This window comes from Rattus norvegicus, chromosome 7, assembly GCF_021556685.1.
Source record: "Rattus norvegicus strain SHRSP/BbbUtx chromosome 7, alternate assembly SHRSP_T2T, whole genome shotgun sequence".
Taxonomy (NCBI): Eukaryota; Metazoa; Chordata; class Mammalia; order Rodentia; family Muridae; genus Rattus; species Rattus norvegicus.
The window spans coordinates 47,352,911-47,380,538 of NC_141540.1; the positions used below are offsets into that span (position 1 = coordinate 47,352,911).

The following is a 27,628-nucleotide window of genomic DNA, read 5'->3' on the forward strand; positions in this document are numbered from 1 at the left end:
GATAGGATGGAGCTACCCGACTCGTAGTTTGTTAAACTGTGAGCCAAAATAAATTCTTCCCCTCTTAAGTTGTAACCTCAGGCATTTGGACACAGCAATAGAGAGTCTGGTGAACACTCTCCCCAAACACACCGAAAGGCAAAACCAAAACAAACTACACCGTAGCCATTTGTACTTTCAGGTAACGGGACCCTGCTATACTAGTCATGAATATCAGCCACTACAATTGCATCCAATAGATACCCAGTGTTTATTGTCTTTCATCACAAACCAAGTTATCACACTAAGTTTGTATATTCAACCTTTGATTATGTCTATGTCTGAAGGTAGCACGGCTTTCACTAAATGGTACATTTCCAAATATTGGTATGCTAGTTCAGAACTCCTGCATAAACTAATGAGTAAGGAACATTTTAGGGTTAAAATATTTATCCATATCAGATAACAAAGTTTTGCCATGATCAAATGATAACCATTATTTTTTTAATCTTTATTAACTTGAGTATTTCTTATTTACATTTCGATTGTTATTCCCCTTCCCGGTTTCCAGGCCAACATCCCCCTAACCCCTCATCTCCCCTTCTATATGGGCTTCCCCTCCCCATCCTCCCATTACCACCCTCCCCCCAACAATCACGTTCACTGGGGGCTCAGTCTTGGCAGGACCAAGGGCTTCCCCTTCCACTGGTGCTCTTACTAGGCTATTCATTGCTACCTATGAGGTCAGAGTCCAGGGTCAGTCCATGTATAGTCTTTAGGTAGTGGCTTAGTCCCTGGAAGCTCTGGTTGGTTGGCATTGTTGTTCATATGGGGTCTCGAGACCCTTCAAGCTCTTCCAGTCCTTTCTCGGATTCCTTCATTGGGGGTCCTGTTCTCAGTTCAGTGGTTTGCTGCTGGCATTTGCCTCTGTGTTTGCTGTATTCTGGCTGTGTCTCTCAAGAGAGATCTATATCCGGTTCCTGTCGGCCTGCACTTCTTTGCTTCATCCATCTTGTCTAATTGGGTGGCTGTATATGTAGGGGCCACATGTGGGGCAGGCTCTGAATGGGTGTTCCTTCTGCCTCTGTTCTAAACTTTGCCTCCCTATTCCCTGCCAAGGGTATTCTTGTTCCCCTTTTAAAGAAGGAATGAAGCATTCGCATTTTGGTCACCCTTCTTGAGTTTCATTTGTTTTGTGCGTCTAGGATAATTCAAGCATTTGGGCTAATAGCCACTTATCAATGAGTGCATATTTTTTTAAAAGAATTTTTAAAAACTAATTTGGTTTAACGTTTATGGATGTTTTACTGTTTGAATTTTAATTTGTTTCAATTTCAAGAAACTCTAAGGGTCACTATTCTTCTGCAGCAGGGCTGCATTTGAATATACGTAATAAACTAAGAAACATAGTTGTACAATTCTCACTACTTAGTGTTTTCTTCCTAACTCATCGCATGTTTCCCATAGTCAGCCAGAGACAGTCTTGTAAATCTTTCCTGTCTTTCTATTGTGTACAGTTCCCAAAGAAATAGTGATTTGAAATATTTGTTAAGTGAGTGACTAGAAAAATCAACCAGAGCAGTATTATAAAATTACTAGTTTCCAAAATCCTAAGCCAGCCATAAAATATCCCTTAAATATAACAAAACACGTACAAGCTGTGAAAGATTTACTGCCTAAATTCAGTATTTAGTGATCATTACATTTAAATGTGTTCAGTCAGATAGCATACATTTTAAAAGTTACTTTGTTTGAATAACGACTATAAAAATTCCCCCAAATATTTAATAATAGTCGGCCTTAGTAAATAAATACACACGCATTGATTTGATGTTGGAAAGAACATATAAATGAAGTCCTGGAGCCAGTAAGGTTATAAGATTATAATAAAAGTCCCCAATTGTATTGTATATAATATGAAAAAATAATTTTCTTCATGGTCCATATGAACATCATTGTAGCTTGATGGCAAGAAGTAAAAATAAGCAGCCTTCTGAGGTAGGGAAAACTCAGTGAATAATAACTTCATCCTTTCAAGGTTGGAAACACTTCTATTGGGGGAGGAGTTCTGGGAGTGTTGGGAGGTGGGCATGGGCATCATTACAGACACTTCATAAAAAGGATGCTCTGCTTCCAATGTCATTCCCATCTCTAATACGGGGCGGAAGAACTCATCGGTCAGCTGGCAACCACTGCTAAACACCCGAACTAATGGTTTCTGACCAGAAAAGAGAACAGGAAGTGGATCAGGATTTTGTTTGCTTGTTTCTATTGTTGCTGTTTTTAATACACACGTGTTGTCAGCTAATGGAATTGCCCAAGGCAGCTAGGAAGTCCTCATTACTGTCTTAGCTTAGAGACACTATTAATTCTTTAAGTGTCACATTATTACATACTTTCCTCATGGCTGCAAATGAGAGACGTCCTTCTAGGTGAACTGAGTGTTATGCAGTGGATACCGAGTATATTGCTCTTGGAAGTTTATATTTTCATCCTAAAGTTTAATAAAAGTAGCCTATTTCATTTTTCTACTCATCTCACATGTCCAAAACATCTAAATTACAATGTTGTAAGATTCCCATGCCTGTTTATTTGTGAATATAGATTTATATAAATGTTGTCCCTAGAGAATTGTGACAATTAAATAGTTAATAAATACACAGCGGGTATGCGAAGAGTGGATGGAATATTTCAGATGCTTAATATTTAATAGTTATGACTTTCAATGTTGTACATTTAAAACTTATGATTATTATGTATATTTTAGAAAGTATGTCGGTGTGTATTGGGTGTGTATGTGGTAGGCATGTGCAGCTATAGGCATGTGGAGGTCAGAGAACAGTTTGGAACAGTCAGCTCTGTTCTTCCACAGTGTGGATCCTGAAGATCATTAAACTCAGATTAGCAGGCTTGGTCTAAAGCTCTTCTCCATGTGAGCCATCTTGCTGGCCCAATATTCTGTATATTGAATACTCTTCCAATCCTGCAAACACTTATAAAACACTTAAGAACACTTTTATTTAAATATTATAGCTATTTGTACTGTCAGTTAATGTTGACAGACAAAGACGAAAGTTTATATTTTCTATGAAAATTTCATGTAAATAATTGTAAGTAAACATAAATGTCAGATGAGCTACTGTTTTTAAATCTTCAAAACCAAAGTAAATAATTCCGAACATTCAAAATTTAAAAAAAAACATGTGCAGTAACTTTTTTTTTGTATTGCAAATCCATGGCTAATACACGTGAAGCTATGGGTTCATTTAAATCTAATTCATACTGTAGAGCCATAACAGACAGCAAACGGTCAGTTGGTGTCTTTGAGAACATATTATAGAAATTACTGTATATCATTTCTCCACCAGTAATATAAAGTTTCTGTTGTTCTAAATTCTAACACATTTTTAATGTGGCAGGTAACTAGTCAATGAACTGTAAACGTACTCAAAATACCACATTTTTTTAAAAAATATATTGTTTAACACTGATCATGAAGTGAAAAGATTTTGTAAGAGATTTATCAAAACCCATTATTGACTTTAGCTAGTCGTGGTCTGGTGAGATGGCTCAGTGGTTAAGGACACTGGCTGCTCTTCCAGAGGTCCTGAGTTCAATTCCAAGCTGGCTCAAACCCATCTATAAAGAGATTTGATGCCCTACTCTGTCATGCAAGTGTACATGGATACAGAGCAGACATGTATTAAAAAATACATACATATATATATATATATATATATATATCAAAGATTTTGACTGATCACAAAAAGACTCTATTTTACAGTTGAATATTTCATTTTACTAAGTCCTCTGTTGGGGGGGACTTTGCTCTATTATGATTCTTAGTGACCCTGGTGCTTCTCTCCATCTCAGTGGCCAAAGTGAGATGACTATTCTGTACAAAAGAAAATCCATATAAGAACCTTAGGGGGTTTTGCTCCTAAAACATAAATGCTGTACTTTCTCGGTGTTAAATGAAATGGTGACAATATCATTGGTAATTTTGTGTTTGAGTATATGTGTTGGGGTTATTAAATAACATGATGAATGAATTTGCCTTAACTTGCACAGCAAATCTCTTTCTACTCAAATGTCTCAGGATATCATAAATCACACTGGAGTATAAATCATGTCAGTTGTTTGTTAACATTCTATAGAAGGGTATTGTGAAAGACACAGTCCATATGATTTACACTCACATTAGAAATAGAGTTTTAACAGTTCTCCAAAGAGACTATTAGCAGTTGTCAAGATTCCTTGCTTATTTTTCTCAAGAAATCTTTTTATCCACCGCTGGATAAATAATCCTTTATATTTTAGTTTACATTGTATTTGTGCAGAAATTTATTTCTGACATATATTTACAATAGTGAAAGGACACTTTCTATGACTGTGTTGTTCAGAATGTGATTGGCAGGAAGCCATTTGGGATTTACAAGGATAGGGAGTGACTTTACAGAAGTATGGGCCTTCTCTGTCTCTTGCCATAGGATGTTCCGTGAAACTCAGGGATTTTATCAGGAAGAAGTCTTCATGAGATGAAGTCTCTAGGTCTTGTGATTTAGAACACTGAGCCACAATTAACTTTGGTTTCCCTTTAAGAAGTAGTCCTTTTCCAGCTGTTTGTTAGTAACAAAAAAATCAAACCAATACACCAGTTTTTCCAATAGCAAAGAATAGAGAAAATACAACAAATCTATATTCATGTATATTCCAAATTGAATCACTTCCTAAGATTTCTGCGTCTAAAACAATAGCTAGCCCTGGAAAGCATCATCTTTTAGTGGTTTCCTAACAGAGTCATGCAGATTAATGAGAGATGCTCCTGATAAAGAAAGTTGCCTATTTAATGTAGGTACTGAGGGCCAAGAATTCTTATTAGGAGTCAGTTTTACTTCTTGTTTATAATGGTATAAGCTGTCTTCCTATCTACCGTGCTCCCTATTCCATATGTCCCCCTTCCCTCTGAAACTGTGAATAGCCCCTTTCTACCTTGAGTAGTCTGTCCAGTATTTTGTTACAGCAATGTAAAACTTGATACTATTTCTGTTATAGACTCCTCTGTAATCTTCTTCATTTACTGCTGCTTCTGCAGTAATGTCAGACATGGCTGACACAGAGTCAACGTAACAAAAGCACTTCTTCAATGAAAGAATTGCTGCTTTGACTCTAGGATCCTAGAGTCCGCTATTCTTGACTCTGTAACTGTAATACCCACACTGACCATTCCACCCTAGAGTCCCACATTTTCTCTTTAGTTTTTAGACTTCAGTAAGACCGGGAAGACCTCATCTTAGATCTTCTTTGCATCCTGTCTGTAATTACTGTCACTGCATCAGTTCTGCAAACGTGTCAAGACTAACCTTGAATTACTAAATAAAAAGCATTTCAATTGCTTTTCAGTGACATTTCACTGCTTCCACCACCAGCTACAAAAGGAACCTGAATAGAAATGCAAAGGTTTCGCATTCATATCCGAAAGCACATCTTTCTATTCTTCTGTAGGCACAACCTAAGAGTATGTAGAGGCAAGAAGAGGCATTAATGCTAAACCATCTTTCTGAGTTTACACAGGCGATGACAGAAATGCTCTTTGTTTTCTTTTTAGATCTCCAACTAAAGACATGGATCCTGAAGAGAAGGAAATTGTGGTTTGGGTTTGCCAGGAGGAGAAGATTGTCTGCGGATTAACTAAACGCACCACCTCCATCGATGTCATCCAGGCTTTGCTTGAAGAACATGAAGCTACATTTGGAGAAAAGCGATTTCTGTTGGGTAAGGCCAGTGACTACTGCATCGTCGAAAAGTGGAGGGGCTCAGAGCGAGCTCTTCCTCCCCTGACCAGGATCTTGAAGCTGTGGAAGGCTTGGGGAGATGAACAGCCCAACATGCAGTTTGTTTTGGTTAAAACAGACGCCTTCCTCCCAGTTCCACTATGGCGGACAGCTGAAACCAAACTAGTGCAAAATAATGAAAAACCTTGGGAGCTCAGCCCGGCGAATTACATGAAGACTTTACCACCAGATAAACAAAAACGAATCGTCAGGAAAACCTTCCGGAAACTGGCTAAAATTAGACAGGACACAGGTTCTCATGATCGGGACAATATGGAGTGTTTAGTTCATCTGATTATTTCTCAGGACCACACGATCCACCAGCAAGTACAAAGAATGAAAGAGTTAGATATGGAAATTGAAAAATGTGAAGCCAAGATCCATTTGGACCGGATAGGGAATGATGGGGCTGATTATGTCCAGGAGGCGTATTTAATGCCCAGGTCCAGTGAAGAAGAGCAAAAGCTAGACTTTCAATCTGAGGACAACCAGACCCTAGAGGATCTGAACGACGGCGAGGGGGTGTCACAGCTGGAGGAACAGCTGCAATACTACAGAGCGCTCATCGATAAGCTGTCTGCTGAGATTGAGAGAGAGGTGAAGGGTGCGGGCACTGACGGGAGTGAGGACATGGAGGGAGCAGCTGCATGTGAGCTGGAAAACTCGGATTTGGAAAGCGTTAAGTGCGATTTGGAGAAAAGTATGAAAGCTGGTTTGAAAATCCACTCTCACTTGAGTGGCATCCAGAGAGAGATTAAATACAGTGACTCACTGCTTCAGATGAAAGCGAGGGAGTACGAACTCCTAGCCAAGGAGTTCAGCTCACTTCATATTAGCAGCAAAGATGGATGTCAGGGAAAAGAAAACAGAGGAAAGGAAGCCGAGGCTTCCAGCAGCAATGGGGAGATCCCTCCATTAACTCAAAGGGTGTTTAACACATATACAAATGACACGGATTCAGATACTGGCATCAGTTCCAACCACAGTCAGGATTCTGAAACGACTTTGGGAGATGTGCTACTGCTGGCAACTTAATTCTGATGGCTTCTTTCTGACCTTTAATGATACTTTGTGTGGTTTACCAAGGAACTCTATTCTGTATACAACTTTGTGAAAGTGTAAACCATGCTGAAGTACTCGGTAGTTAATAAAAACTAGTGGCCACCCCTGCTTGTTTTCATATAGTATTTCCAAGTTGATTTTATTATAGGTTCGAGTGAAAGACTATATTAGGAATGCAGTAAATCTAGCTTATGGTTACATAATGCAGGCACAATCTAATGAGAATTGATTGATGGTTTCCCCCCAGCTTCTCTGAGACATGAATGATATGCACTTAAAACAGTCCTCAGTGTTGTTCATCAAACTAGGCACGCTGCAAGCAAGAAGCAAAGTGAACATGTTTTCCATTTTTTTCATTTTATCGTAAGAATGTTTAAGTCTGTAAAGAGCAGGTATGCTCCTATGTCCTATATATCATCTATGGATCACTTCAAATCTTCGTTTTTATTTTAAATAGTCAACACTGAAAAATACACAGTGTGAATCTCTGCCTGACTGCTGTCTGTTTAAATCTGGGGACAGGAAGCTGTTGGGACATGTATAATTCCTGACAGTGGATTACTTCGGGAGAATATGAGGCAGGGCCAAGCGCTATACACAGTCAGCTAATTTTTTCTGAACCATTCTACCATGATGATGAGCAATGCACAAGCTTCTGCTCAGTAGATCTTCTGATCATGCCAGTGCTGGGTGCCAGTTCATTATTCGGGGAGTCATAGTGTAAGTTACGGAAGAAATCTATCAAAATTTTATTTATGTATTTATGCCTTGACTGTATAAGTACTGAAGTGGAATTTCTAGTCATTTGTATGGCTAGATCAGTGCTCTTCTCCGGGAACTTGCAGAGTAGAACTAAACATCTATTCTCATACACAATAACCCATCTGTCAGAGGAATTCCTGGCTACTTAATTAACAGAGTACTTTTGAGCTGCCCCAAGCACATTGGGGGAAATTCAAGAAACTGAATGGACTGTTTGGATTCTGTCTTCACTGACAATTACAGTGTTTTCATTTGACTTTGGTAGACATTTCCTCTCTCTTGTAGTCTTGCTAGCTTATTTTCTCCTCCTCCTCTCCCTCCTCCTCACCTTCTCTTTCTCCTTTCCTCAAAGTAAGACCAGAATGTCATCACAACCAAAAACTTTCATTCAATTTCTGAATATTGATATACTCTAAATTTCTTTCCTTGGCACATTCACACATGCCAGGATACAAGAAGGAGAAATGTTGTTCCATGTATTCATAGTGTGTAGGCTATTTTTCCTAGGATGTTTCTTTTTGATACAAATTGCTACAACTTTTAACTGTGCCCTCTCCCCCCTTAAAGCTTGGAAGTTTTAAGATTTTTACCAGCTTTATTTGGGATTCGGTGGCTTTAACTGTTCTTTCCATCTGTTCTTTCTTCTTTTCTCCTTTGCCTTCTTCATATTATCGTATTATCTTTTGGAACACTCTTGTATTTCTATAGAGTTTCACATCTGAAAAGCACCCACAGTACCATTTTTTAAAACAAAAGTATTTTCAGGCCATACAATAAGAATTTCCATTCCAATGGAAATATTGTGATAAACAGTAAGTACTCAGTGTCATATCCATTATATTTTTAAGGGAAGAATGGGATAGTCCTTTTTGAAAGGAAAGCTCACCTAGATAACAGCCCATTAGATCACTAAAGCACATGTTTTGTTGATGAATTTGTTGCTAAAAGAGATCAAACTCATTCGATTATCACAAATAATAAGCCATTTGTTGCTTTCTTTTTCTAAAATGAAAGCTATCTCTTTGGATCATATGTTTAGTAAGAAAACAAGTATTGCATATCTCACAGTGCAGCCTGATTACTTTGACTTCATAAAGATATGTGGTAAGAATTAGACACAGAGTTTCACTTTGGCAACTTTGAATTAACTTCCACTTTCACACTTACTTAGAGTTACAGTGACTTAAGTATAATTCTGCATTTTCCTGTAAATAGTGTTAAAGACTGTAGTATGCAGTCTTTTTAAACTCACTGTAGAGTTTACGTTTTCCCTTAATTATTAAAATGTATCTGTGTTCTAGTTCATTACGTTGAAATACATGGCAATTAGTTTCCATGGTGAGACTCTAATATAGTTAAATATGAGCGTATTTATTATACACATAGAGATAATGAGTGATCTCATGGATACTGCTCTATTTATTGTTAAATTGATGGTTAAGCTTATAAATACAGGACTTGAAGGTTTAATGCTTTAATTATCTTTAGAAAGTTAGTGTATTACAAGCCTAGCAGATTAATCACAAAATGGCCATGTGCAGCTAGAAGAAGCCAGCCATGGTGGATGATGTTTATTTTCTCCCAGGACTAGTTTCTCAGAGCATGCCTGGTATCTGTACATGTTCTTACTCAAGAGGCCTGTTTCACTCTCCTCTTACTATACACTGAAATGCTACCTATTTTCTTTCTTTTTTGTTTTTGTTTTGTTTTAGAAGACAGAGTTTCCCTGTATAGCCCTGGCTGTCCTGGAACACCCTCTGCCTGTAGCGCTCTGCCTCCTGATTACAGGTATTAAAGGTCTGTACCAACATGCCCAGCAACTACATCTAGTATGCTCAAAAGTGCTCTTTTCTTTCAACCAATTGTGCTCCATCTAGGCAGTTCTAATCTTTTATATCTGAGCTTACAAATATCCTAGATGTACTTTTCTTGTGCTACTCTTATATATGAGGCTTCCTGTCTTTATATATTCTTCTAACTGCACTCAGTAGAGTTTTATCTTACTATGTTATTATCTGCCTTTCTAGCCTGATCGGCTATTACCAACTTCTTAGCCTCTTGTCCCATTTGTCAATTGAACTGCTAAACTGTAAAGGGTTTTAACATATTTTTGTGAAATTTTTATATTATATTTACTTGGGCAATTTTCAGATAATCATGCACAGTATAAGACCCCAAAATATTAGCAGAAATTATTCCTATAAGTTTAGGGAGTGAATACTAGATCCTTACATTGCTATGAATTTTACCAATATATTATTTTTAATTAATATGAAAAAGTGTACATTATTAGGGGATACTACGTGGTATTTCATATATATATATATATATATATATATAATGTGGAGAGAGAGAGAGAGAGTTCATGTAAGGAAAAGCATTCTCTTTTTTTCAATTAACAGTTTCTGATTTAAAATAACTCAAATTCCTTTTAATTTAGTGGCAGCATTATAATATCTAAGCATTGTGCATTGTAAGAAAAAGATGTTGTAATATTGAGTTTGAAGTGGTAGATACACTAAATCTTTTAAATATCTAAATTAAATATCTGCATTACTTTTTTTAATTACAAAGTTACGATGTTTCATTAGTACATCAAAGCTTTTCTAACCCATTAAATTTTTATTTTTGTACTTATTTAAACTTGCAGTGTATATGACAAAATATAAACCTGTGGCTACATTTTATAAATTTTCAGAGTATAGTTATTGTTATAATTAAAACATATTTTTCTAGTGACAGAATATATATTAACCCTGAGGTAGTTTTTAAAATAGCATTGAACTATTTCTTTTCATGCTACCTTACTCGTTTGATAAACTTCATGTGACAAAAAGAAAGTATCATTTCTTCAAGTTATAACTGATCCAGAAAAATAAAAAGATTGTTGTATCCTGTCTGGGGTATTTTCTTTATTTAAATAGTTCTATTTAAAACAAATCAGATGTCATTTAGAATAATATAATTGCTAAGCTAGTTCATACAATTTATTTTAAGATCTGTTATTATTTCTTGACAAAGCAAATGTGCAGCAAATAGTAGCTAAGAAAACTTTTTGACAAGCCTCACATATACTTGTTCCAATTTGTTATAGAAGTTTGCCCTAACTTGTATGGTGATTTATGCATGACTTCTTTCATTTAATGTGAAGTTATTTCATGTAACACTAGTGGTTCAAGACCTTATTGGTTCTTTCAACTAGAATATATTCTGGTGCTGCTCTACCGAAATAATTCATTTTTGACAATTTAAATAGATCATCACTAAAGTCATAAGAATATTTGCTACCTCATTCTGTAATACCATAAAAACTTTATTAAAAGATAGTATATACTTTCTCTCCAAGCACCTAGGAATAAGTTTATGCTACTTTCCTTGCCTATGTCACAATAGATAGAGAACGAAATCTTTTTATTTTAAATTCAGGCTGAATTCCTGGTTTTAATAACTACTGGAATTGAGAACTCAATTCAAATAAAGATGTCTCAAGTTGTTTTTCTAAAGCAGACATAGAAGATGCTTTTATTGGAGGCTAATGACATGCTATCCTTCATAGGTATGTAATGTAATTGGATATATTCTTTTTTTCTAAAATAGATTACATAAATCTCAATTTGTTCAGAAAATGGGCATCTCACTTCTATTGCTGTGTCCCAGATGCCCAAGTGAGTTTGTCTGATATTTAAGGTATTAACTATAATTTATAAATTTATAAGTAACACGAATAAATAAGTGCATATTTAGTTAAAGATTCAAACATATGTAACATATATAACACATCAAAACAGATAACCTGTTACTTCATTCATACATGTGTTATTCTCACTCAGTAAGGTAACTACTCTAAAAAGGGTCATACATTATTCATATGAAGATATTTTTTCCTCTCTATGCATATTAAGGTATTTACCAACTCATTAAATCCATGATCAGTCTAGATGGTCCTCTATTGCTGAGCATTTTGATAGTATTCATTAATTCACTGTTATTATAACATCTTTCCAAAAAATTTCTGTGAGACAAGATGTAGAAATATTGTCTCTAAATGATCTCTAACATGTTTCCATTTTCAAGAACATCTATAACTCACATATGTGAAAATTAATCTTTTTATATTCTGAATTGAAAATATGTTCTTCACAGACAATGTTGTCTTTTATTTGTGCATTTAAGTTGCAAACTAAGTAAACAAAATTACAAAGCTGATTTTATGTGTTAATATTTGATAATATGCCTTTTGGCATTATTATTTAAAGATTGGTTCATTCATTGCTTTTCTATTGCTGTGAGAAAATTCCTTACAGAAGGAATGGCTTATTTGAGCTTACAGTTACAGACAGATAAAAGTCAGTTATGGCAGGAAATTGTAGAAGTCATGGTGATAGATCACTAATACTGGAACTGCAAGGGTGCTAGGATGTTAAACTTCAAGGCCTACCACAAGGGAAGCACTCACTTCCTCTAGCCATAGATCCTAATTTTAGGCAAATGGTACCACCAACGTCTGGCCCTATGGATACATTTCTCATTCAAATCCCTACAAGTTGTCATATTTCATGATAACTGATTGAAAAAATACTTTCTACATTTTTAATATATGCATCTATATTTTACTTTTAATCTTTGGAGCAATCTAGACTTAGAGTTTTTTTATTCTTTTGAAAGTATGGAGACAATTGATTTTTGTTTAGATGATTGAAAATTATTTCATAATATTTGGCACAGAATGTTATCCCTCTGAAGTAGAGTAGCATCTATTATGGCTGTGTGTGAACCAAATCATGGCTCTTGTGGGCTATTTTTGCACCATTTTCTTGCTATGACTGAACTATGTGCTACTACCCTCTACTATGAATTACAACACTAATTATTTTTTGAGATAAGAAAACACTGCTAGAAAAGTAACCACTAAGGAATTCAATGTTTAAAGATAACATCAAAGAGAAAGAGATTAAGAAAACTAAATGTTCCAGCTGCATTAGAATGACTCTCTATTCAGTTCTCATATCCAGAACATTATAAGAGTGTGTGATTTTCTCTCATCTACAATGTAGATGAATAAAGTGAATTAATCAATAAAGAATAGAGTGAATTTTATGGACTTCTGTAATGAATAAATCCATAGTTTTGTTTACAGGAATGGGTTCATCTCAGTAAGATAAAGTAATTTGGAAAGAGTGGGACAGTTCAATAACTTTTACACATTTACAGATTTCAATCAGCAATCTTGCATTTCAATAAACAGCAAGAAAATAACTACAAAGTGTTTAAAAATATGTGTAAATATTTGTCCTTGCATTCAGCATGGCTGACAGTTACACTGTCCAATATGAAGGAAGAGTTAAAGAAGTTTGAGAATATAGCTAATGACAGTTCCTAATGGTTAAAAGACTATGCAAGACTGAAATATATCTGGGAATAAGTGAATTTCTGAATACTCTAAATATGTTATAAAACTTGAATGAAACATGCCACATTTCAAATCTATATAAAAATGGGGATGTGTAGATGTTACTGTTTTCATCAAATACTGATATACTTGAGATTCAATACACTCAACACACATTTTCTCCAGAAATCTAATTACAAATAAGCAATCTTTATAACTAATGGAATTAAGGTTGTTACCTTTTGTTGTGCCCTTTGAGACTTTCACAAATAGCAAACTAAGCAGAAGTGGATGAATAATGATGACTCAAAAGCCAGGGGTTAGAAACCTGAACTCTTAGTAAACTTTACTTCCAGAAGTAACATCCTAACACATAAGAGAATATGAAAATAGGAAAGAAAACACTAAAGAGTTGAATTTGTTTATGTATGATATGGGAGCTGCATGGATTTGGTTGAGGTACAACAAATATTAGCTAATTTCATTTTTTTCACATTTCTCATTGCAATATTCTACTTTCGTAGAGCTAACAAAATGAGCATGAGATTGACTTCCAACTAGCAGAGATGATACTCAAACAGTGTCTCTCCTACTATTTCCACTTCTGACTCTCTTTTATTGCCAGATTAGTCAGGTAAGAGCTTTATCATTTACCCTACTTGACAAGTTAGGACCATGATATCTAAACAATTTATGACCATGAAAATAATCCCTATGTTTCCTTACCATAAGAATACATTCTGGAAATAAAAGTGAAAACACAATTTCTTCTCTTGTTTTTATCTTTCTAATGTCAATGAATATTAGTAGTTTGTATTGGCCACTATATCATTTAAGGTGATGCAAAATCGGAGGGCTAACAGAGTTCCCAGAACATAAGACACCTTCTAACAACTCTTCTCAGTGAAATGATACTTAAACCTATTTCTACCCATAGATGTAATGTAGTTTGCCACGATGTGCAATATGAACATCTTTTTATTACTGTTTACAACACATGAGAAATGGTACTTACATTCACATACATTCAAGTCAAAGCTTATTCAGTTTAATCTCAATTTTAATTTTTCATCTTGAATAGCATTTGTTTTACTTTGTATAAGAAAGCAAGGGGACTATAACTTTTGGAACTGAAATATATTTTGAGAGTTTTGTGAACATCACATTTTACATATGTGAGCTTGCCAGGAGTCATCCTCCTTTAGTGTGCTGATATAGGGCATTGGATTGCTAATTTTTTCCCAGTGTTGTGAGTATAGTATAGATATTTCACAAAAAAATTAAATTTTCTTTAGTAGAAGAAATTCAAAAACTAACAGACCTCACAATTGCTTTCTATAATCTACCCATAATAAATTAGGTTATCTTCCAAAGATAATAAATGAATAAATACTAAAATTCATGAAGAGTAGCAATGTGACCTTGGAAGGAGCTACCATTCATCATAACTGCAATTTATAAATAAAAAATAGGGCAGACTCTGGAGGACAGGGTCCTATGATTATATTTCTAGGTCACCCAGAGTCATGAGTCTATCTGAGATCACTCCCAAAGCTGTTTCTACAACACATTGACAAACAGTGCCTGGAATCCTGAATTTTACCTTGGAGAATTTGAATGTGGGAGCCTGGATTGAAACATTAACTTTTCAGGGTTGAAACACTGTCCAAATAATTCTAAGGTCAACGTTTTAAAAGTGTGGTTTGTTAATTTCGGCAGAGCTGGTAACCAAAGACTTCGCCAATCTGCAATGAAGGAATGTGGAAAGCCAGCATCACTGTGGTAACTGAGAACTCATTAACTAAGAAAAACACAAAAGTTTCTAAAGTCCTAAGCCAAAGGTGAACAGGAATCAGAAACTTAATATGTCAACTTCTGAGACTGCAAATGGACAACGTTACACACTTTAATGTCATATTTTAGATGGTGTTCAGTTCAAGGCAGAAATAATAGAACAGACTATACCTTTGGAGGAATTCATGCTGTCATATCAGTACTAGATATGAATTTAATATACTCTACACTCTCCATCTACGCACCATTGGACATTACATATTAAAAATGTATATAACCTCTCCAAAAGTGATGTTTGCCTTGGCTCAAATTAAGTGCAATTTATTTTCCACAATGCTTAAAATGGGTCTTGTTTAAAAAGGCACACAACGTCATATCAAATAAGGGCTAAAAATAACATATACCAAACATGTTATCTGGGATCATTTGAATGAGATGTCCCGCAGAGTCTCCGGAATTTTAATATCTGGTCCCCAACTGTTAGAACACTTGGAATTGCTTAGTAAGTATGACCTTGCTAGAGGGAGATTGTTACTGTAGGCAACCTTTGAGCTTTAAAATTAATATTCCATCCCCAGTTCAATCTTTTTTGACTTCTGTTTAGGTTCAAGTTAGGAGTTCTTAGCTTGCCATATCTCCAGATGCCAAATCTCCAGTTCTGAAGTTGCCATTTTTCCCTGCTGCCATGCTTCCTCATCATGATTTTGATAGACTCAACTTCTTACAGGACTGGAAACCTGGAAATCTCTTTTAGAAGTTGTCATGATTATGATGTTTTGTCACACGAGTAGTAAAGTAACTAGGACAGAAGTTGGTCCTTGAAAGTATGTTATGACTGTAACATACTACATCATGCTGGTTTTTAGAGGAGTAAGAAAGACTAAACTATGGATTAAAAAGGAGACTGGATGAAGTATGAGGAGCTTGGTGTGCCAACCTAGTAGGAGATTGAAGACAGTAGTTCTGAGAGCTATACAGGCCTTAAGTGATTTCAGAGAGAACAATACTGACAATGGGGTGTAGAGACTTTTCTTTTGATATTTTAGCAAAGAATGTGGCTGGTTTCTGACTTTATCCTAAGCACTTGTCTGTGGCTAACTTTAAAAGTATTGGACTAATGATTTTGGCAGAGTAGAGTTCAAAACAGCGCAATATTGACTCTTTCATGGCTATCAGTAAGTACTTTTATGCAGTTCTATAATGGGAAAGCACAAATGAAGCAGGGAGAGATAGTATGAAGGGAAAAGAACAGGTTAAGAAGATTAAAGAGATTAAGGAGAAGCCTGGTGTTTACTAAAATAATGGGAAGGGTGCCCTCAGGGCAAGATTTCATCCAGGTAAGTTTTTCTCCTTTTGGAAAGAAAATGCCTAAGGAAGTAAGTGAGCAACAAACAAAAGCTGCTGCAAAAATGGTTTCAGGGAGTCATAATCCACCTCCTGCTAGCAGCCAAACTCAGAACTGTTGTTCACATAGTGTTGGTCATGGTGTGCTTTCAGATACTTGAGGAATGGAGGTATGGAAATATACCTTTATGGTTTCAGAAAGCTGCTGAGGCCAGACATGTGGCAGAGCTGAAAGATATTTTCCTTATATAAAATAGCAGTTAGGAATGAACAGTCAAATGGGTTCAAATCAGAATTTGAACAAAGGGAAGTGAGAATAAAAAGCCATCGGAAATGAAACATTAATCTTGCAAGATGGAGCATCAGCCTCATGAGGCAATGTTAAGCAGGTGATTACCTCAGAGGAATTATCAAACAGTCTGCAGGTCTCGCATCTGAATTGAATATTTTCTTCGCTGAGTTTTATATATTATGTTAGTGTACCATGGAAACTTAACTTTATATCAGGAAGGCAAATGTGATTTACTCATCATAATCTCCAAATGAAGACTCTGTTTACAACTGGAAAAATAAAGGTTAGGAAAGAAGCTAAGGAGAATGAAGTAATGATTGGCGGATCACACACTTTGTAGCAGAACAGATGTGTTCCTTTATTATATGCAGATTTATAATAGATGTCAAGAAACACAAACTCCCAAATGCTGACATTTCTGTACAGATGTTCTTGGACCTCACTTACTTCTTGCTTTACTTCCTTCCTTCTTTCCTTCCTTCTGTCCTTCCTTCCTTCCTTCCTCTACTTCTTCCTCTTCCTCCTCCTTTTTCTGCTCCTCCTTTTATTTCCTTATTATTGATGTACACAGACTCTCACTATGGATCCATGGCTGACCTCAAATCACTCTGCAGATTATATTGACCTCAAATTCATAAAGATCTCTGACTGTTTCTCCAGTGGTAGTTCTGGGATTAAAGGTGTTATCTACATACTGCATTGAATTAATTCTAGTACTCTGAATGCTATTTGTGCTGCAAACAAACAAACAAAAGCCACAAAAATCAAATAACATAAGTTGTCAGGCTTCTTTTGTTGTATGAAACATAAGCAAGAACATAAAGCTTTCGTATTCACTGTTGAGTATATCTAATAATGAGATTGATTTAAAAGTTATTTGTTTAAAACATAAAATGTAGGACTAACAAATATTTCAAAAACTCCCTTTTGTTAGGTGCTTTAAACAATGACTTAATCACTATAAATTACTGAAAACTAGTTTTCCTGATAATTTGATATTAATAACTAGAATCTTAATTAAGAGCATGAAAAACAAAAGTAAGAATATAGCCCATTATTTATAGATATGACAAAAATAAAGACATAAGGAAATTGAATTTGAAGAGGAAAATAATAATCCAGGTGATTTGATGACCCTAGGGAAATATTTATTGCCTTACAGTATTTGAATGTTTCAAATAGTTTTATTTGGATAACAAAAGGAAATATATTCAAGACTTCTGGAGCAATAAAGGTTAAACAGATTATGACAAATATGTTCTCTCTCTCTCTCTCTCTCTCTCTCTCTCTCTCTCTCTCTCTGTGTGTGTGTGTGTGTGTGTGTGTGTGTGTGTTAAAGAAACAAGCAGTGAAGCATGTAGGTAACACCTTTAGTCACAGAATTCTCACTTGGGAAACAGGCAGGCCTCACTATGAATTTCAGGTCAACATAATCTACAGAGTGATTTGAGGCCAGCCAAGGATGCAAAAATGATACAGTGTCTAAAGAAATAAAGAAATAAAAGGAGGAGATGGGGGGAAAAGAGGAAGAGGAGAAAGAAAGGAGGGCGAGAGGGAAGGAAGGAACAAAGCAATGAAGGAACAAAGAAAGGAAAAATAAGGAAACAAGAATTAAGTGAGATCCAAAGAACAGATCTACAGAAATGTCAGCATTTGGAAGACTAAAGCAGAGGAATCAGAGATCCAGACCAGTTATATTGAGTTCAAGGCCAGTCTGAATATAAAGTCAGAACTTGATTTAAACCAAAACAAACAAACAAACAAACAAACAGGAGGAAAATGAAAGTCAAAAGTCTACTTGGAAATTGACTTGCACCTAATATATGGTAAGGCTAATATTGTTAGAGTTTTGGATTGAAAAATTTCAGACCATCTGCAAAGAGTTATCACAGACATTCCATCACCGACTCTAATGGTGTTTCAGCTGGGCTGGAAATGGAGTAATTTGTGTGATTATACTTTGGTACACAAGTGCTGACATTTTCAGTATGGTAGAGTTTTAATAAAAACAGGCCTGACCTTTATCTTATTGTTCCAGTTGCCAAAAATTATTCTGGCAATCAACACATGGGAGGGAATGTAGATAAAAATACCACTCCTAAGAAAATACCACCTTCAAGGTTAAAATAAAAATAGGTAGATTATATTCAGCAGATATATTTCAAGTCTATACAACAATACCCTGGATAAGGAAATGTTGAGAATCCTACTTCTCTCCAGCCACTTCAGTTGTTACGTGTATACAAACAAAGGAGGTACCATACAGAAATACTACTATTACTTAGAGCAAAACATTTGCCTAACTGGATAGCTCTTAGCAATTTGAAGCTTACGGTTGGTTGTAAGCCTGAATGCTGACTGCTCAAATCTCAGTTACTTGTTACGAAATCTTCCTCTACATTGAAATGCACTTACAATTAAATCCAGCTACATTTTTCTATGCATAGATGCATATTTATGCCAAATTTAATAACAGTAGGAAGAATACTGCATGTTTTTCTGGGGCACATTATAACTTATAATGGCTGGAAAATGCTATGAAATGACAAAATTATCTTCAGAGATTCATCCCCAAGCACATCAACTTTCTTGTGCATATAAAAGTAAATATGAAATCATTTTATCACACATTGTATTAGGATTAGAATGTGTGGTATAAGTTAGGTACTTGGGGCCTTGTTTCTGTGATGTGTCATTTGAAATAGACATGCACAGCTTTTTTTTTTTTTAAATGGGTCTCCCTTGCCATGGTAGCACAGCTGAAACTGGCTTTGTAAGTCTGTCTCCACCTTATTGCATTTAACACAACCATTAGCTAGGCTCATGGGTGGTCACTGAATTACGCTTCATCCTGCTTTCCTAAGTTCATAATTAGAGGCCCAGCTTACTAGTCATCATTCCTTGAAGATACAAATTAAATGAGGCTTGAAGAGTATATGCTCTCTCCATGCTGAGTAATGAGTTCTTAAACATAATGCCAGGGGATCTTTCTTGATGGTTCGCACAAGAATATACAAGTCAAGAGAGAAAAAAAAAAGAGTCAGTTACAGTTACCGCAGACAATCAGAACAGAGTTATCAACAAGTGTGTGCCTTACACTTTGCTTTCCTTTTTAACCATCATTTTTGTTGAATTAGCAGTGAATTTCTTTATAACTTTTAATCAGATGTAAGTCACCTAACTTTGGCTCCTCAGGTTCTCCTGACTGCCCTTAATCTACATTTGCTGTTCATAGGAATCATTCATTAACCTTTGGCATGCATTCATTTCTCAAAATACAAACCATCTTTTACCATTTTCTCTTACCAGTTGAGTCTCAGGAAAATGACAGATTTCATGTACTCCAACACACTCAAATGATCAAGAACAAAGATTCCCATGGAGTTTACAATTTAGAAATGCATACTAGAATTATTATTGAATTTTAGAGCTCTGTATCCCAACAACGTGTTCATGATCATTTTCTCCATGTCATTTCTAGGAAAGTAGATCCCTTACACTATTTTATGTTACTACATCTAGTATTCATACTGTCATAAAGGGGTAGGTAAGTTGCAGGGAGGAAATGTCATCAATGGTCATAAATAGCTGTGGACCCCAGGAATTATAGAACATAGCATGCTTGGCCAGATATTAACACCGGTGAAATAATGGCAAGATGTTTGCGGGTTTAACTAACTACTTTCTGACTGGAATTGTGGCTTCCTCCACTGAAGAGAAATCAAGCATGGGATCATAAACATGGTCAACAGTTAAGGAGATTACAGTTTCTAGAAGGAACTTACAGCAATCATTTTGCTAAGTGGACATTGTAACAAACTGCATTATAAATACTTATGCTAACCCTAACCCCTTATGGTTATTCTTATAGTTTAGTTGTATCCTGTCCTTCCATTGAGTGTCGATAAAATAGAATGTGTAAGTAGTCACATAGTCCTGAGAAATTTTGAATTTGATCGCATCTTCCATAATCCACACCACTGTAATTCTAAGTGCCTATGCATAGTATCTTGCTTAACTTTACATTTCTGCACTCAGCTAGAAACATGCAAATAACTAAAAAAGTATTTAATAAATATTGATTAGGCTCAAATGAGGTCACTCACATGACAACAAACTGGACCATTAAGGTGCATGTATCTTCTAACTAAATGACTCCATCTATATGCATATCTACCACAGAAAAGTCATTAATTAAATCTAAAGAATTATAAAAGGCATGGCTTCTGAACATGTAAACAAGCTTACAGAAGCATGATTTCCCAAGCAGCATTGATTTAAAGTACACCACTCTTGTCTTTTCAGAACACTTAAGCAGCTGACAGAAATGTCTGTATTTTAAATATGTGGCTTCTTCATGGAGACTTAGCACTATAAATCTTTATTGCCTTATTGATTCCAGGCATCATGAAGAGAGCAAAATAAAATATTTCACGTCTAGAAACATGTTGAATAAATTCTTTCTCATTCACTAGATCAATAAATATTTGTAGCTAGAGGTTTTAACGTTTCCCAGTTCCTTCACGTTCTTCGATAGGGTCGTGATACAGGACATTCATTTCAGAAGCCTTCAAGGAAGCTCCCTCTGGAGTATGAGTCACTATGTGGAGCCATCCTGCTTGTTTCTCTTATCCTCTCCTTCCCACCATCCCCAAGGGGTAGTATGGAATAGTTCATGCAAGGCCACACATCTCTGAACAAATTTGTTTTTTCAAGCTGTTCCACTCACTCATCATCAGAAATAATTAAGACTTGCTGGACTATAATTACAGTAAAGGCATCACTGGTTTTAGCCTGAATGTTAAGGCCTACAACTTTAGGAATGGGGTGAGGAAGATGAACTTGGAGAAGCCTGAATATCAGGTATCTTATTGCCAGGCAAGCAAGAGGAGGGAGTTGTGAATACATAATCGCATGCGTGTTAAATGATACCAACAGAAGGGTGTGACTAATACAAAGCTTGGACATCAGCCACACATGGGTCATGTACATCTATTGCTTCTTTATTCCTTACTTACATCTATTCCTTACTCACGTATCAGGACATCTTGTTGAGTGTGAATATACTAGCCCTCACCTCACAGGATAAATATGCAAGCATTAATTCATGTAGCTCAGGCTTTCAAAAGACTGTAGACCGCAGGACATTATTTTTTTATATGTATAGTAAATCCCCTCTCATCTCATATTGATGAAGAATATTTCAAATCTTAAAGGACTTTATAATCAATGTGACATGCAGATTTTTTTGTAAGATTATAGAAACAAATTATGAGTTTTCTATGGAAAAGTAACTTTTTATTTCCCTGACATAATTGTCATTAATTGAGCTTCCTGCTGTATAAACTCACCCTTTCTAGCTCTTTCTAAATTCTTAGTGGCTGGTTCAGACTCAGCTATTTGGGCTCAAACTCTTCTCCAGCTCACTGATTCAAACTGGCTACTCTCAGCTTCTGACTTCTTGATTGATGCCAAGTTAACTCTAGCAGTCTGTTCTATTCTTCTTGCTCCCTCTTATTCTCTGGCTTCAATTACCTCTGCTGACCTGCACTGAACTGTGCAAATGCAAATTCACTGTACTGACTCACTGAACCCAACCATCTCAACCGAGTGGACCCAACTGAACTCAGGTCCACTGCCTGCACTTCACTGAACTGACTCTCAACTCCTTAACCCTGAACAGCACCGAACTAACTGATTTGAACTCAACTGACTGATTAGAACTCAGATATATGCATGCCTCTGTTTCTTGAGTGCCAGAATGAAAGGCACATACCACCATACCTGGACCTAAGCTTTTCTTTATCTGAAACTTGCTCTATATCATAGCGGACTTGAACTCAGAGATTGTCTTGCCTCTTATATAAAGGTATATGTCCCGCGCGTGACCTCGTCAGCAAGAAAACACGCGGGGACATACGAATCCTTGCTGCAGCCAAAACTTTTATTAAATCTTAAGGAGAGGCCCCGTGCGCCAGCATGGCACGGCTTATATACACCCTAGTGCGGCGCATCCACACCTGATTGGTCGCTTACCCATGATCTCATTAGGCACGCCCCGGAGTGGGCAAAGACCTGGCACGAAGGCACTCTTGCACATGCGCACACAGTTAACTTCCTGAAAGGAAGTAGACTAGCGCGGCGGAGGCCAGCGCCATCTTGTAATGGCGGAAGCTATCCTGGCCTTCCACATGGGGTGAAGTGGAAGCCAGCGCCATCTTGTGGTGGCAAATGTTATAGCGGCCCTCTACATCTCCCCCTTATTATTTATTTTATAACAAATCATGATCACCCTATCACGTGCAATGAGGAAACCTCAGCGATGTGGAAGGGCTGATCAAAGGGTCATTGAGTCTCTCTCATCCCAGTGCAATGGATCCACAGATCCATGGGGTACAATAGCAGAGAACTCAGATACCGAGAGAGAGTCTCTCTCATCCCAGTGCAATGGATCCACAGATCCATGGGGTGCAAGAGCAAAACTCGACCTCCAACAATCTAGTACAAAGTTTGACTGTCAATTCCTACATATGAACGCACGATGGTGCGGTCTCCAATACCTCAACAAAGAGACATTGTTCTAAATTCTTTTAGAAGCCTGGTTTCTAGAATAAGAGTTCCATAAAAATATTATCTCAATTTAGACCTGTTTCCCTAGGTTGGCTCATGCCACATGTTGTCTAGAATGACTCTTTCCAAATTACCAGCTTTATGTCAACTTTCTGTTACCAATATTATACTCTTTTAACCATATCCAATAATTTAAAAGCCAACAACCTATGACCAAGGCAAGTAGAGCATATTTACACATTTAAAACCAATGAGAAACAAAATTGAAGTGGCTACACATATCTTTAATATTTAGACCAAACACCATTTTTACCTTTTTAGATATGATTTTAAGAGAAGCACCTTGTCACCTGTTGAGTCTAATGATCACAGTCAAAGATTTTTCTAAGATTAACAGCCATCAGTTTTGTACCAAAGAAGCTGAGGAGCTGCTGGCGCCTTTAAGATCAGCTCGTGCAGACGCTTAGATCCTGGGCAGCTTCTCCAGTTGACCCAGACTCCTGGCTGCAGGTGCAGGGCTCTAAAGGCCTGATTGAAACAGTTTTTTATTCATCTGTCCCTTTTTGAAACGAGTTAAAACCAAATCAAGATGTGAACGACCGGCAGATGAAGTTTTTACCATTCTCTCTTTTGAACATGAAACATAAAACATTTAAACAACGAGAGGAAGAACCACAGACATAAACTGACAGATATGGGGATAGCTTGGTGCACCAAGGACAGATAATAGACAAAGAGGGAAAAAAAACAGATGGTGTCAGCAGAGAGGTAGGATTTTCCCTTTCACGGTGACTATCCACTCGAGTGGAGTAGATATGGACGATGGATTGTCTCAATTCCTGGACTAGTCCATCAACGTGTTGAAACCCAATTCCTGTAAGATACTGAGATATATTACAGGATATCTGAGCAGCACAACTGACATTCATAAATGGTATGGAAGTGAAACACAGTCCTGAATATTTTTACTCACAACCCAATTACATTAACTCCATCAAGCTGTGCATGGGCATTGAGATGTCCTTTTGTTTGATTCTCCTGAATAAATTTTCAGGCGGTCTGCCTCTATCAAGTCTAATCAGTATGACTCTGCAAAGCTTCCAGAGCCTAATCACACCTTTTTTTTAAATTTTTTCATACACATATATACCACCTCGTTTTTATTTGTAGCCAGCTCATTGATATATACATTATTATATCACGTATACTTATATATTTATACACAGTCTCTTTCTGTTGCTTGCGTGTATGGTTGTGTGAATATGGTTTCAGGGCTGAGTACTATGCATTGAACATCCAATAAAGGGACTCATCCTTGGAATAATCTAAATATTTTTCTCCCAGAATCATTAGCGAGTTCTTCATTTAGTAGTGAGACTCAGTCAAAATTGCCTCCTTCCACATTAATGTCTGCTAATCACACCTTCTACAAGCACAAAAAAAAGTTTTTCTCCCAAAATACTGTGTTCCTTTTATTTCCTCCCTTTTTCTCTCCCGGGACGTTTTTTCCCCAATCTTTCGCCTCCGCATTGGAGGGGACTGTCTTCTTGTTACCTTTCCTTGAGCTCTTTAATTTTTTACTCAATCCTGTTTCTGACACGCCACCTTGTCCCCCCTCCTCCCGCGCTCTTTGCTTTGCTATTACAGCTGGGCGGCTCCCATGTGACCTCTGACGCTGCCTGACGGTAACTAGAAACTCAAAGGCCAATAGAGAAAGCCCGAGGGCTGTCAAAACGATAATAAAGGCTTCCGCCGCATCTAGCAAAGGAGTGAGGTGGAACAGATCAAGGATAAACATTGTCTCTCAGAGTCTCACCCGTGTCCCGCAGCTTCTGGACCCTTTCTGTGAACGGAGGCTCTCCTTGGCGCTGGCGATGGTGAGGCATTTTTCCCGGGTTCTCGGCACCAAATGTCCCGCGTGCGACCTCGCCAGCAAGAAAACACGTGGGGACATACGAATCCTTGCTGCAGCCAAACTTTTACTGAATTTTAAGGAGAGACCCTGCGCGCCTGCATGGCGCGGCTTATATACACCCTAGCTTGGCGCATCCACACCTGATTGGTCGCTTACCCATGATCTCATTAGGCATGCCCCGGAGTGGGCAAAGACCAAGCATGAAGGCACTCTTACACATGCGCACACAGTTAACTTCCTGGAAGGAAGTAGACTAGCGCGGCGGAGGCCAGCGCCATCTTGTAATGGTGGAAGCTATCCTGGCCTTCCATGTGGGGCGCAGTGGAAGCCAGCTCCATCTTGTGGTGGCGAATGTTATAGCGGCCCTCTACAGGTATATATGTATCCCAGCTGGATCACACCTATAAGATCTTTGGATATGATCCCTTGCCAGAGCAGCCATGTTAATGGATTAATGTCCTCTACATTCCTGGTTTTTCCAACAACATGAGATGCCGGGTGCTGTGCAATTGTATGCTACTAGCTGCACAATGTGTAATGTAGGACCACACTTATCAAATACAATTCTGCAAGTTATTCCACTTCGACTGGACTGAAGGCTCTATTGGTTCACTTCTCACACAAGCATACACATAATCCTGTGGCTGGGGTTATTAAAATAAAGAATAAAATGATGCTTAGTTTGTTTACAGTAGATTGACTCTGTGTGAACCAGTGGAGAAGTCTTCACCCTCAGAGGCATGCAATGGTGTCCTGTAGAATTATATAGTAAATGATGCCTTGCTAAATGGAACTGGGTGTGTAGGACTAGAAAGTATTTATTCTGTACACTTCTCTGCGATTATACATTCCTAAGAAATTTGAAAAATGTCTTTTCTCCAGGAATAGTGCAGTATATGTACATTTTCAATATATCACATCTAAACTATGACTTTGATGGTGGTATAACAAATTCAAACACTGGAAGTGGAATGGTAAGAATAAATCGAATCCTCTAAGTCTAGGAATAAAGACGTGTATAAGACTTTACAGTATATACCGAAATGATCCCACTTTATTACTGATCTTTGTTTTTTGGAGTGTTGGAACTCCAAACAGTGCCTTGTGGTTGCCACAGGTTCTTCACTGAGCCACATTTCTATCTCTAATCATGGAATGTAACTTCATATTTTTGGCATTCTGTCTGAGCTCCATCCCCACAGTTACCTGGCAATAGCCAGTATGCTCCACCCCACAATTACTTGGTAACAGTCAGGTATGCCTAACTCACTATAAAGGGGGCTAATTGCCCCCTTCTCATTCCCTTCCCTTGCTCGTGCTCTTGTCCTCTTCCTCTCTTCCCCTTTGTCCCTTCTGTCCCCATTCCCCTCCCCCTTCTTCTCCACGTTCTCAGGGCTGGCCTTTACTCCTCACCTCTTCTACTCTTCTCTCATTTAACCTTTCCATGTGGAACCATGCTGGCCTGGTGTGAATTGTCCGGATGCGAGCTGAGATTTCTACCCCAACACCTATGTTTAATCATATGATGCTTTGCATTAAAATGTTTCCATCTATAATCTCAGTCAGCCAAGATGCATAATAAACATAGTTAAAATGAAGTACATCAGAGTGGCTCCTTGGCCACATCCTGAGCACCTTGGCATGTTGTAGAAGGTAACCATTGTGAACAGAGAAGGCAACTTGTTCTCTCCACAGTAACACTAGTATCTATCTTTAAATTATATATGGATTTAGATTATGCAAGTCAGTTTTACCGTTACTTTCCCTCTTTGGAAGTTCTTGAACCTAGGCCTCAACTATTGTAAGTCAGTCTTTCACTTCTGACAACTAACCCTTGGCAGAGTGTTTACTGTTCTCTACTTAAATATTTTTGAGACAGGGTCTCACATATCCTAAACTGACCTAAATTTTACTGTACAGTCAAGGATGATCCTGAATTTACTTTACTCCAGAGGACTGGTACTGAAGGCAAGCACTTCCACACTCAGTATATACAATGCAGTAGATGGCTTTGTACACAATAGGCAAGTATTCTAATAATTGACTCATATCAAGTCTCCTATCTTTTTAATTATCAAAAGTTTTCTTTAGCCCAAATCAGGAGCTTCAGGGACACTGTTCATAATCTTATTTGGAAGATATTGTTTGTACCTCAATAAAATGATTTCAAATTTACTTACGCAGACGGATAATTTCAATAAACATATGATGGCTTCTACAACAAACAGTATGTACCATGATGGATGCAAAAAAACATGATTTAAAATAAGAGTGCCTTCTCTCAGAACTTATTCCAGAAGCACAGTGTGCATCTTAATGACACAGAACTACAAGACAGAACATTTAAGAGAGCTGGTATATATGGAAAGGAACATTAATTAGGGAAGAACTTGAATATCACTTGGTTCAGGGCTCTGCAGTCATTATCTTATTTCAAATTTAATTCACACGTTTGAGATAAAAAGATAGCATTGTCAGATTGCTTTTCAGATGAAAACAAACTGAGGCCAACGAAGAAGCACATTACCCTTGATAACACTAGTTATTAAACTAGGCACCTCACATCAAAGATTCACTTTGGACCTGGAGGGATTTGGAAAGTTATACTGGGAGGGGGAAAAAGATGAGTATGAAGTAATAGGAAAAATGAATGCGTGAGCAGAAGATCTGAGAAGCTTAGACGATGT

At 37.1% G+C, this 27,628-nt stretch overlaps 1 protein-coding gene across 1 annotated transcript in view; it reads left to right on the forward strand.

The window, feature by feature from the left end:
- Positions 1-6,976, forward strand: part of Rassf9 (Ras association domain family member 9) — a 31,807-nt gene extending 24,831 nt beyond the window's left edge. The window contains 1 exon segment of the mRNA NM_022959.2: positions 5,588-6,976. Within this exon segment, the coding sequence (NP_075248.1) occupies positions 5,588-6,848 (1,261 nt within the window). The 3' untranslated portion in view covers positions 6,849-6,976.
- The last annotated feature ends 20,652 nt before the right edge of the window (positions 6,977-27,628 follow it).